General features: G+C 46.3%; 1 protein-coding gene across 3 annotated transcripts in view; it reads right to left on the reverse strand.

Annotated features, from left to right (window-relative positions):
• Positions 1–13,326, reverse strand: part of KIRREL3 (kirre like nephrin family adhesion molecule 3) — a 738,745-nt gene that overhangs the window by 35,065 nt on the left and 690,354 nt on the right. For all 3 annotated transcript variants that reach the window (XM_074936864.1, XM_074936865.1, XM_074936866.1), the window contains one exon: positions 7,443–7,550. In XM_074936864.1, the coding sequence (XP_074792965.1) occupies positions 7,443–7,550 (108 nt within the window). The remainder of the gene's footprint in view (positions 1–7,442; positions 7,551–13,326) is intronic.

The following is a 13,326-nucleotide window of genomic DNA, read 5'->3' on the forward strand; positions in this document are numbered from 1 at the left end:
CAGCGGCACTGCTATGGGTACCCACATGGCCCCACGGTATGCAAACATTTTTATGGCTGACTTAGAACAACGCTAACACTTCCAGCTCTACATTTCTAGGATTAATCCTGAAACACGGCAGGTCCCATCACTGCACAGGCCAGTCCCTCCATGTTTCTTCACTGCTCATTTAATTTCCACAATGGCAAAATGTGCTGGATTGATAGGTGTGGGGTCGGAAATCTTCAGACCACACAACAAAGGCAGCACAGTGCAGCCATCCTCCATACGGCCCTGGAGGGGTCTTCACTAGGCAACAGAGGGCATTTACTCCTGCTTGGCCCATCCCCCTTTGGCTGTCCTTCTGAGGCTGCCAAAGGCAGCTCGTTATGGGCACTGACGTGTCTATCAGCAGCCGAGACCCACTTGATGCAGGGAGCTCAGCAGTTCTCAGAATTTTTTTGGGACCTACTGAACTGGGCTGGATTTGAACCTATTATAGCTGAAAGATTCCTTAGCTTGTTATCTCCTCCTTTAAAAGAAAAGGAGTACTTGTGGCACCTTAGAGACTAACCAATTTATTTGAGCATAAACTTTTGTAAGCTACAGCTCACTTCCGAAAGCTTATGCTCAAATAAATTGGTTAGTCTCTAAGGTGCCACAAGTACTCCTTTTCTTTTTGCAAATACAGACTAACATGGCTGTTACTCTGAAACCTATCTCCTCCTTTGTGTCACTCCATCACTCTAGTTATATACTTTCCTTTAACCCTCTCCTGATAATGTATTCCTCTAAATCCAAACCTCGCCCTCTACCCCCCAACCCCACTCAGGCTGGCACCCAGGTAAACCCCTGAAAGCAGCAGCATGAATATTCCAAGTCTTGGGATGCCAGAAGAATGATTTTGCTCTGTTTTTTCTGTTGCTGTTTCTTACAGTTCCTTTTTGCTGTCCTAGAGTAAGAAAAATGTTCGTCGGGCCGAGGCCACAGCATTTAATCACAAGGAAAAGCCAATTATTACCTTGTAGAGCCCTTTCTCAGGGGCTTACCCTTAAATAACTTGTGGCCTGGTCTTGTCATAAAAGAAACAATAACAGAGGTGTATTAAACTAGTTCAAAAGAATCGCCCCCCCGGGTAACGCTGCTTCCTGTATCTGTAATTTGTTTGTGATGTGCTTCTGCGTAAAGCAGTAACAGGCACTGCATGCCCCAATCCCCGCTGTACAGGCCATAGCTGCGTCAGGCTTTTCCTGCTCTCTTGAGAGGAAACGGGGTCCCACTAGGAGATTGCAAGAGCATCTCAGCTCCGCGATGGAGAAACTGTGACTTTATTACTGGGTCACCTAGCGCCCGCCGTGAGCAGCAGCGCAGGATTGTTTGCTGCAGAAATTCTACTATTGTTTTAAAAGATTCAACCACTGATCCTTTCATTAGCCTCCTGGAGAGGCTAATCGACCATTTTAGTCCTGGTCTACACTAAAAAGTGAGGTTGGTGCAGCTACATAGCTTGGGTCTGAGAAATCAATGGGAGAATTCTTCTGTCAACCACCGCTACCACTTCTTTGGGCGGTGAGGTACCTATGCTAACGGGAGATCCCCTCCTGTCGCTGTAGTGAAGGTCTACACCGAAGTGCTATGGGATGCCACTGTATCATTTCAACCGTAGATAAGCCCTTACCGTTAGGGAATTACTGCTGCTATTCAGCCCAAATCGGTCTGTCTAGCCCATGGTATCTTTGCTAATTGCATCCCGTTATCCAAAGTTATAACTAAGACTCCATGTTTGTCACGGAGGTCACGGATTCAGTCCTCCAGATGCAAATGCCCTCAACCGGGCATCTGCAAAGTACATGCAAGATTTGTTGAAATGACTATCACTATCAGATCTGCTCTGTAAAAATGACATGCTAAAACGAGGGAGATTCCACGTTTAATGTCTCTCATTGACTCCAGTTTAACAATATCCAGTTTACAATGTTAATTGTTGCCATTCTTATAAATTACCCCTGGGATCTGAGAGTCAAGCTGGGTTGTTTTTTTGTTTGTTTCATCACCAGTACTAAAGGTTCTACAGGCCAACTCTTTCCCTCAGCGACACCCGTGAAACACCAGTGCCTTCAAATTATGTCACCTGTGGGACCCCCCACTGCCTGCAGGTGTAACTGATTGGAACTTGCTAAACCATTCTGTTGCGAATGCACAAAAAGAAACAGACTCCTAGTGACCTCTCCCAGAGCTGAGCTTGCTCTGCTGGGCTAACAGCAGCACAGCACAATAAAATGTACCTATGTCACTAAAGGCAGCAGCTTTGATGCTGAATACAAGCAGAGTAGCTCTGTTGAGTAGGAAGGTGCCATTTTTGCACACTAGAACCACTTTGTTCCAATACCTCTCCCGCAGAGAAGCTCTATTCTGCAGCTCCAAGCACAACTTTAGGGGATATATCCTGGACCACCTTTTCCAGGGCTTAGCAACCACTATCAGGGACAGGTTATCCAGTGCCCTGCACCCAGGAGCTCCCATCATGACACATGGGGCCAGGTTTTCTGAAGATGTGCACCCAAGCCTTTTAAAAATCTGCCCATAGGGATCTTTTGAAAATCCGGTCCTGTACGCGCCGCAGTTTCACAGCTCTAAACCACCCCTCTGTGCCATTCTGTCAATGAGGTAAGCCAGCCTAGTCAACCATCAGCCACACCACTGCTACCCCAAGCATGGCCGCGAAGCACAAAGGTTACACGCAGCCTTTCTCTGGCATTCTGAGCAGCGCGTTTCATTAGCACAACTGCCTCCCGCACATGTTGTTTAGCAAGCGCCAGCCCACCTGAGTGGCTGCACAGCTGTGTCCCTGCGACAGCATCTGCTGCCCAAGCAGGCTTTAACCCCACAAAGCTGTTTAAACAAACTGGAGAGCTCCCTTCTGTCTGAGCGGGGAACTGAACTGTTGGAGCAGGTTCCCAGATGGAAGGCAGGCTGTGTGACAGATGGCTGCACTGGAACAAATGCCCTGCACTGAGCTTGGGCGTTTGAGCTGTTTTTCTCATTTATTTATTGATATTGGACCATGATCTGAACATCTTTTGGCTTCGGCCTGTTAAAACTGAAGTTATTCAAAGGAAATCTCGCTTTTTGGCTAAGGTCAATTACATCTCTGATGTGGCCTCCACCAGGGGACTCTCTCCTAGCTTTGTAGGGGGACAGGCTCTGTGATCTAACTGGGCATGCACCAATCCTAAAACCAAGGCGTACCAGAGTCCCAGTTAAGCATGTGGGAGGTCCAGGTTGGGCGCCAATCCTGCCCAGATGTTTGTCTGGAGTTGAGCAAAGTATCTATTGACACATGGCCCCATTAATTGTAGTACCTGCATGCCTCTAACATTAATGGCTTTATCCTCCACACCCGTATGAGATGGAGAAATATTATCACCTTCATTTACAGATTGGGAAACTGAGGCATGGCAAGGGGAAGTGACTTGCCCCAGGTCACACAGAGAGTTCAGTGGCAGAGCCAGGACCTGAACCCAGCTCTCCTGAGTGTAGCGCTTTAATCGCAACTGCCTATTCTTCTTGGTTTCATGTGGGCAATGCATTTGACGGCAGGAATCAGGCCCTGCATACAGACCCTACAACTCAGCACTTGGTCTGCTGGGCTAAGAACAAGATCTGCCCTGCTGTGAAGGGCTCCCATCTGTTAATAAGTGAGGTGGATATTTATTCATCTGCTTTTCCCTTGCTGTATACTTCCTAGGCCCTACACCCCTGTATTCACACACTACTGCAGTGCTATTTGGACAAAATATGCCTTGTGAGGTCTCACTTAAAACTGATAGCACACTGGTCATTAATATCATCGTAAAATACATGCATTAGCCTTGTATGTGAAGTTATGAATTCCCGCCATATAACATAACTAGACCAAGTTTAGGAAGACAGCCTAGCCTCGGTAAAGGTGATAAGAAGGGCTGTCCTAGACAAAGGACCATTTACATATTAGCCATAAACAAAGCTAGCAAGCAAACTAGTGGGGTTTGCTTTGAGCCGGAACTCAAGCTCCAGAAAATTAACATGGCTCCCCAGAGAGGTCCAGGAGACTGAGCTCCCAGGAAGCCTCCCTGTCTTTGAGAGCAAAGGCAATTCTTTGCGAGTATGTGGGACAGAGAGATGCCCGCTTTAATCTTCTTATGAAGACAAGGGAAACCAGCACCTCATACTTCTGTGGAAGTCCTGACAGAGAATCAGTCAGCCATGCTGGGCCAAAAGTAATTGGTGAGCGAAACCATCTTAAACTAAGACTGTAGCTTCCTCTATCAGCAAAAAGAACAGGAGTACTTGTGGCAACTTAGAGACCAACAAAAGTACTCCTGTTCTTTTTGCAAATACAGACTAACACGGCTGCTACTCTGAAACCTTCCTCCATTAGATGTGTTTTCACTTCTATTTGCTGATAACCATCTCTGCTGTTATTTATTGTACTTGGCATCACTTAACCTATGTCCTGTTGTGAATAAACTTTAATCTAAACCAACCCAAGACTGTGTTTGAAATGAAGGAATTGTTAAATCCCGTTAAGGTGGCAAACTGCTGGGTATGGTCTCTTAAAGGTGAAAGCAAACCTTATTATTTGTTAGCACGCTCCAGGACGGGGGCTGGCCACTTCCACACAGGGATTTTGGGGACAGTCAGAACTGGAGGTGTGACCAAAGCTGGTGGACTGCAGGGTGGGGCTGTTGTTTGGTAGGCAGGCGGCTGAGGCCCGAAGCACTGCCCCACGGCTGCACAGCACACAGACACGCAGGATTCAGCATGCTTGTCTGTTGGCTGGCTATGACAGAGCAGCGGAGCATTTAAGGCACTCAGGGTTACAGGCAGGCAGTGACCCAGCCCCTCACTGCTCTGGACTGCACCCCAAAAGGCGACAGCCATACATTTCATGTGTCACTTGCTTCATGCTCACTCGGTGGGGCCAAGGTCTGTTCTCGGTTATTGCCATGCAACACCATTGAAATCCTTAGAAGCTCTGTATGTTCAGACTGGGTCATTTCTTGAGGTGCCTACCCCTGAAGCACTCAAGTTTAAAATCGCTTAAGCACAGCAGCAGTGCAACCCTCCCCCTCCCACCACCACCCCGTTTTCCCATACCCCACCAGGTATGGAGGTCAGAGTAACCGTTGTCACTGATGGCACATCTGGGCTAGGCAGGGTAACAGCTGTTATCTCCATTATACAGACAGGGTGCTGAGGCACAAAGAGACGAAAGCCCAGATCCTCAGAGGTGCCATTGAAACCAATGGGCGGAAGGTGCCTAAACACCTTTGAGGATGTGGGAAAAAGTGGAGATGTTCCTTTGCTGAAGGGCACGAGGAATCTTTGAGAGCTAAGGCCGACGAGGCCAAGCAGATCTACCAACGCACAGAGAGCCAGACAGCAGGCAACCACTGAATTCTACTCCAAAGGCGGGAGAGAGCAGGCAGGGGCATGCCAGTTGCTATTCCAACTGTTGTAGCCTTTGAGTAACTGACACGTTCAGTCTCTGGCGTTGCTTCCCGCTCCAAGCCTTGGCACCTCCATTGCATATCTGATCTATCATCACCGCATTAATGTGAGAGTGTACGTCCCGTAAAGAACCCAGCACCATCTGGTTCCATCAAAGAAGAAGCCTATAATGAGCCACATGCACTCCCTCCTTGGAATGAGGCAGTGTGTGGCTATCTACAAGCGATGGGGAAAAGCATGGCTGATTATGTCTGACCATTTACATGGTAACAGCAATTTGGCCCATTTTCTGTCAGGCTGCTTGAATCACACATTGTCGCTGAATGAGTCCAGCAAAACTGAACTGGCTCGTCCCTGGTCCATCAGAAATACTTACAAAAATGCAAGATGAATGACTGCCCAAGATTTAATTTGCTAATATCTGCAAGAGCTGCTAATGGGGTTTGGGAGAGTTCAAAATCAGACGTCATTATTGCTCTTAAAAGTGCACACGTTTCTGCTGTACGAGGCCAGCCATTTGTTACCCAAGTCCAGGAGGAATTGGGGCTCTTTGATTTCTTTGCAAACAATCAAAAAGGAAAACCAACTGTGTTTCACTGGCAACTAAACAAAGAGCTTATGAACAGCTCTGGCGGGGCTGTTTTTATTGCAGAGTCCCTATAGTGGGAAGCACTTCAAGGATTGCTTGTTCTCTACTGCTGTCTTAGATGCTCAAAACAATCACGCTCCTTTCCCTGATGGTTTGATCCTTTTTCATTTAGCCAACAATCATGCTTTAATTCCTCTGGTTTTTTTAATGAAGCAACATGATCCTGAGCTGTTTACCCCTTCATTCCTTTACCTGTGCCTTTCATGTCATTTTAATTTATATTCCCATTGCGGCAAAGCACATAACAACCTAGGCCCAACATAAACACTAGAGACTGGAATTTCTTATTATGAACATGCATATTTTATAATGATAAAGTGGACTAAAAAAATAGAATCTGGAACACACTTTGCACCCGCTCCAAGTTCGGAGGCCGAAACTACTTCAGTATTTGTATCCTGCCTGTATGACATAAACTTTACATGAGGGAGTATCATCCAGTGGTTAGAGTAGGGTGCTGGGGCTCCTAGATTCCATTCCCAGCTCTGTCACTGATTCTTTGTATGATGTTGAAAGGCACTCAGCTGCCGCATGCCTCAGTTTCCCCCTCACTAAAGCAGAGGTGTTTTGTTGCTTAACAAATGACAGCCAGAGTGACTCTATAATTTAAGTCAGCACAAGGGAGATCAGAATTTGGCCCATCTGGTTTTTAAAGTGCATTCAAATCCTCTCCTGGAAGGTGCCCTGGGAGTGAAAAGTAGTGTTGAATGTTCTGTACCCACATGTGATAGACAGATTGCCTCGGTGTCAGGCTGGTGAATTCAATATGGAATTCCTTTGTGAATTACCCTGTTTGTCTGCATTCCCTGCAGAGTAGACAAGCCTCAGGCCCCCAGGAGTGCACCAGCCAGTGGCCTGCAGACCCTCCGCTGGATGAAGCCACCCTCAGTGTTGCTCTAGGAACAGATTAGCCAGCCGTTAGGCTGCTGATGGATTGTAGGTCAGGTTGCCACCACCTCTGCACGACATCTCTCTGAGAGAAGAGTTTAGCACAGCCTGTTAGCTCAGGGGGCTGGCCCTGGGATAGGTGACTTGTTGCTGTTACAGACTCAACCCAGAGCTGAGGGACCCAAAGAATTTGTTACCATTGATTGATTGTTTGGCTTGGTTGATCTCAGACAAGTTCTTAGCAGCCAGGTGTCCCCATCAGCCTACAGACATACACGTGGCAGGGCCATGGATTTGCACTCCCCTTTCATCCTGAGATCAAGGGCGGGACAGCACCTGGGAAGCTGTGTATACACAGGTGAGCTCGGTTTCCAGGACTCTCAGTCCAACCCCAGCGGTTGTGTTTAAAATGAAAGAAAGGGAAGGCACTTACTTCTCTGCGAGCGTGCACAGCAGAAGGCTACGATGGTGGCCATCAGCACCAGGAATGCCACGCCGGCCCCCACAGCGACGCCTATGATCACCGCCATCGGCACTGACTCTGCAAGAGGAACGAGGGAGCCAATGAAGTGCAGAAGTGTCTGAATACCACCTTCCCCTGCCCTATTGCCTAACCGCCCTGGCTGCCATAACTCCGCTCCTGGCGAGTGCTCTCCTGCCCAATAACTATGCTGGTCTTGAACCGGGTTGATGACGCATAGTGCACACAGATGAGCTTGACTGTAACTTGACTGTCCTTGGGAGGACACAGGGTGTCGGAGAGGAGACATGTACAAGTATGACTCGCTTCGCTGGCCCTTGGATAGCTCCGTTGCTCTGCTCTAAATGGGGAAGGGGGTGGGATTCCAAAGACTCCTCCGAAACGTACAGCTCAGCTGCATTGGCTGAGCTGTGTTGGGAGGCTAAGACTGGAAAAGCAGGGTTCTGCAACTCGAGATGAAGGTGCCTCGGCTGGGCTCCAGATTGGAACAGCGGACCTGGTGGAGTGATCAGGGAGAGGGTGCTCCATGCTCGTGTATTTATGCCCATGATGAATTTGTTTTTTAGATCCCCGTTGGGATTTTCAGCCTGCAAAGCTGATTTTTGGAAGTCGTGCCAGACCACATTTTGCAACAGAAAAAAAAATCATTTTTAGGGAAGTTTGTAAGTCGGTCCCAACAATCTTGTAATCCCCTGGCAAATCTCACTCAAGCACTTCTACTGACTAGCTGCTGTAAATATTGCCATTATTTAACACAATTATTTCTAGTTGTCTACATTTAATGCTGCCCAGGTCTGACCCAAACCTCATTGAAGGCAGAGGAAAGACTCCCACTGACGTCAATGGGTTTTGGGTAAGGGCTCATCTAAATAGCGGGTAAATGGCAGAGTCCACAGCCTTGCAGTGAGATCCATTTCCTCAGGAGTTGCATCATGCCGCACCATCAAAGCGCCTTTCTAAATGACGACTGCTCCGTCTCATTCTGGGGACTGCACAGCCAGAGATCTCTCTGCCTTCATGGCAAAAGACGCTGTGCGTGCTGCTAACTTAACTGGGCGTGTTCCATTTTAGATACTAGCTACCCATTACTGCCAAAGGGCAGTAGAAGGCAAGCAGAGGGGACTAAGACAAGGAAGGCAGCCCAGGAATTATTGCAAGAACGAAACGGTGAAGCCGGAATCAGATTTATGTCACTTTCTTATTGTTATTTTTAGAGATGGGATCAACCAAACTATGGCTTCAGCACATCCTTCCCTACGTTTATTAGGAACTGGGGAAACTTTTGGGAAAGAGGGACCTATACAGGAAGGATGGGTTCCACCTAAACCAAAATGGAACCAGATTGCTGGTACTTAAAATTAAAAAGGTCGTAGAGCAGTTTTTAAACTAAGGGCTGGGGGAAAGCCGACAGGTGCGGAGGAGCACATGGTTCAGACAGAGACATCCCTTAGAGGAGGATCTATTAATGGAGATTCTCTATGTCCTAGTAAGGAGGAGAGGATGGAAGATGATAAAATACAGGTAGGATCTGATGAGAAACAGTCAAACGAAGAAGAGTCCCATTCAATTACATCATGTAATGGCAGACAGCTAAAAAGTGACAAGTTTTTAAAGTGCTTATATACAAATGCTAGAAGTCTAAATAATAAGATGGGTGAACTAAAGTGCCTCGTGTTAAATGAGCATTTTGATATAATAGGCATCATGGAAACTTGGTAGAATGAGGAAAATCAATGAGACACAGTAATACCAGGGTACAAAATATATCGGAAGGACAGTAAAGGTCATGCTGGTGGGGGAGTGGCACTATATGTGAAAGAAAGAGTAGAATCACATGAAGTAAAAATCTTAAATGAACCAAATTATACCATAGACTCTCTATGATAGCAATTCCATGCTTGAATAATAAGAATATAGCAGTAGGGATATATTACTGACCACCTTAGCAGGATGGGGATAGTGACTGTGAAATGCTTAGGGAGATTAGAGAGGTTATAAAAATAAAAAACTCAATAATAATGCGGGATTTCAACTATCCCCATATTGACTGGGTACCTGTCACTTCAGGATGGGATGCAGAGATAAAGTTTCTTGACACCTTAAATAACTGCTTCTTGGAGCAGCTAGTCCTGGAACCCACCAGAGGAGAGGCAATTCTTGATTTGAACCTAAGTGGAGCTCAGGATCTGGTCCAAGAGGTGAATGTAGCTGGACCGCTTGGTACTAGTGACTGTAATATAATGAAATTTAACATCCCTGTGGTGGTGAAAGCATCACAGCAGCCCAACACTGTAGCATTTAATTTCAGAAAGGGGAATGACACAAAAATGAGGGGGTAGGTTAAACAGAAATTAAAAGGTACAGCACCAAAAATGAAATCCCTGTGGGCTGCATGGAAACTTTTTAAAGACACCCTAATAGAGGCTCAATTTAAATGTATACCCCAAATTAAAAAACATACTAAGAGAACCAAAAATGTGCCACCGTGGCTAATCAACAAAGTAAAAGAAGCAGTGACAGGCAAAAAGGCATCTTTTAAAAAGTGGAAGTTAAATCCCAACGAGGTAAATAGAAAGGAGGATAAACTCTGGCAAATGAAGTGTAAAAATATAATTAGGAAGGCCAAAAAAGAATGTGAAGAACAGCTAGCCAAAGACTCAAAAAGTAATAGCAAATTTGTTTTTAAGTACATCAGAAGCAAGAAGCCTGCTAAACAACTAGTGGGGGCATTGGACGATTGAGACGCTAAAGAAGCACTCAAGGATTATAAGGCCATTGCGGAGAAACTAAATGAATTCTTTGCATTGGTCTTCATGGCTGAGGATGTGAGAGGGATTCCCAAACCTGAGCCATTCTTTTTAGATGATAAATCTGAGGAACTGTCCCAGATTGAGGTGTCATTAGAGGTGGTTTTGGAACAAATTAATAAACTAAATAGTAATAAGTTACCAGGACCAGATGGTATTCACCCAAGAGTTCTGAAGTAATTCAAATGTGAAATTGCAGAATTGCTAACTGTAGTCTGTAACCTATCATTTAAATCAGCTTCTGTACCAAATGACTGGAGGATAGCTAATGTGATGCCAATTTTTAAAAAGGGCTCCAGAAGTGATCCCAGCAATTACAGGCCAGTAAGCCTGACTTCAGTACCGGGCAAATTGGTTGAAACTATAGTAAAGAACAGAATTGTCAGACATATAGATGAACATAATTTGTTGGGGAAGAGTCAATCTGGTTTTTGTAAAAGGAAATCACGCCTCACCAATCTACTAGAATTCTTTGAGAGGGTCAACAAGCATGTGGACAACGGGGAATCCAGCGGATACAGTGTACTTAGATTTTCAGAAAGCCTTTGCCAAGGTCCCTCACCAAAGGCTCTTAAATAAAGTAAGCTGTCCTGGGATAAGAGGGAAGGTGCTCTCATGGATTGGTAACTGGTTAAAAGATAGGAAACAAAGGGCAGGAATAAATGGTCAGTTTTCAGAACGGAGAGAGGTAAATAGTGGGTCCCGCCAGGGGTCTGTACTGGGCCAGTCCTATTCAACATATTCATAAATTATCTGGAAAAAGAGGTAAACAGTGAGGTGGCAAAATTTGCAGATGATACAAAATTACTCAAGATAGTTAAGTCCAAAGCAGACTGCAAAGAGCTACAAAAGGATCTCATAAAACGGCAGATTAAATTCAATGTTGATAAATGAAAAGTAATGCCCACTGGAAAACATAATCCCAAATATACATATAAAATGATGGAGTCTAAATTAGCTGTTACCACCCAAGAAAGATATCTTGGAGTCACTGTGGATAGTTCCCTGAAAACATCCACTCAATGTGCAGCGGCAGTCAAAAAGGCAAACAGAATGTTGGGAATCATTAGGAAAGGGATAGATAATAAGACAGAAAATATCACATTGCCTCTCTGTAAATCCATGGTATGCCCACATCTTGAATACTGCTTGCAGATGTGGTCACCCCATCTCAAAAAAGATATATTGGAACTGGAAAAGGTTCAGAAAAGGGCAACAGAAATGATTAGGGGTATGGAACAGCTTCCATATGAGGCGAGATTAATAAGACTAGGACTTTTCAGCTTGGACAAGAGACAACTAAGGGGGGATATGATAGAGGTCTAAAAATTATGACTGGTGTGGAGAAAGTAAATAAGGAAGTGTTATTTTCTCCTTCTCATAACACAAGAACTAGGGGTCACCAAATGAAGTTAATAGGCAGCAGGTTTAAAACAAACAAAAGGAAGTACTTCTTCACACACCGCACAGTCAACCTGTGAAACTCTTGGTCTTCACAACGTCCTCTGGCAAAGACTATAACAGGGTTCAAAAAAGAACTAGATACATTCATGGAGGATAGGTCCATCAATGGCTATTAGCCAGGATGGGCAGGGAAGGTGTCCCTAGCCTCTGTTTGCCAGAAGCTGGGAATGGGTGACAGGGGATGGATCACTTGATGATTCCCTGTTCTGTTCATTCCCTCTGGGGCACCTGGCATTGGCCACTGTCGGAAGACAGGATACTAGGCTAGAAGAATCTTTAGTCTGACCCAGTATGGCCATTCTTATGTTCTTATGTATGCCCCTCGCAAACCTAGGGGGGATCTGGGTCCAATGTTTGCAAATGAACCCCAGATCCGACCGGTGCCCTCACCAAATGCTGAGGATTTGAGACAGGCATTCAAAACCCCAGCTGGAGCCCTGAGGGTCTCAATGTTGTGCAATAGCCAACAGCAGGCACCACAGCCTGGTGACAGAGGGCAAAGCAGGGCCATGTTTACAGGGCGTTGTGACTGCCACTTACGCATCCACTGTAAGAAGCTTGTGAAAGCCGGAAGGCTGGTTCCCAGGATTCCCTGTTCTATTAGCGATTTACAGAGCCCCCCCACTTCTGTGGTAGCTGAGCTACTGTACTTCACCCCATTGTACAGACGGGGTGCTGATGCTCAGAGAAACTACGGAACTTGCCCAAGGAGATAATAAGCCTGTGGCCGAGCAGGGTCTTGAAGCCAGGTCTATTCATCCTAGCTTAGCAACTTAACCGCTGGGCCATCCTTCCTCCCTATTGGCTGGCCTGGGAGGATCGATGGGGCCCCTTGGGATCCAGGTGACTTTAAGACTGACCCTTTCTACTCTGTAGCTGCTCCCAGCTGCCTTTACTAGCACAGAGATGGTTACATTTGTTAACTGCACAGGAGCCGATTCAGCTACGGGGCAGTGAGCTGGGTTCTCTTCTGCCTCGGGCATCACCAGCCGAATGCTCAGCTCCGCTCCAGCTGTGGGGTTAGTTTTCCTTGCTGCTGATGTGAGGAGCGGTTAGGGAAACAAGGCCCTTCGACTTGGCAAATGAGCCAATTTGATCTGGAATCACGGAGAGAGAATGAATATATGAAATGCCACAGTGCCACCGGGAACAATTCCTTCTCGCTGCACCTTGACTCTTTTGTGTGTGCCCTCCTGGGGGCTTTCCCCAGTCACCGCTGTCTGCCGTTATTACAGGAGCACAGTGACGATCACCCACTGGAAATTCTTAGTGCTCCCTGCATAAATCAGCTGCTGCGTCGAGGTTGAGGGTTTGAGACACTCGCAGGTGCCGTTTGGGTTTGGAGAATGTGGCCTGGGCTCACAAAACACCTTTTCCTCTAATCTAAACCTAGCGCTCTCATTGCCTCCAGAAGTGAGTCAAGCTGTAGCTAAGGGGAGGGCTGTGCTCTGTTTGAGGACTGGTCAAATCTCCCCAAGCTTATGGTGGTGACATGAGAGAGTTGCATGGGGTAAACAGTAACATGGTAAATTGACCCAGGGTAGCCCCATCTGTAAATGCACCAC

This window comes from Natator depressus, chromosome 22 (assembly GCF_965152275.1).
Source record: "Natator depressus isolate rNatDep1 chromosome 22, rNatDep2.hap1, whole genome shotgun sequence".
Lineage (NCBI taxonomy): Eukaryota > Metazoa > Chordata > Testudines > Cheloniidae > Natator > Natator depressus.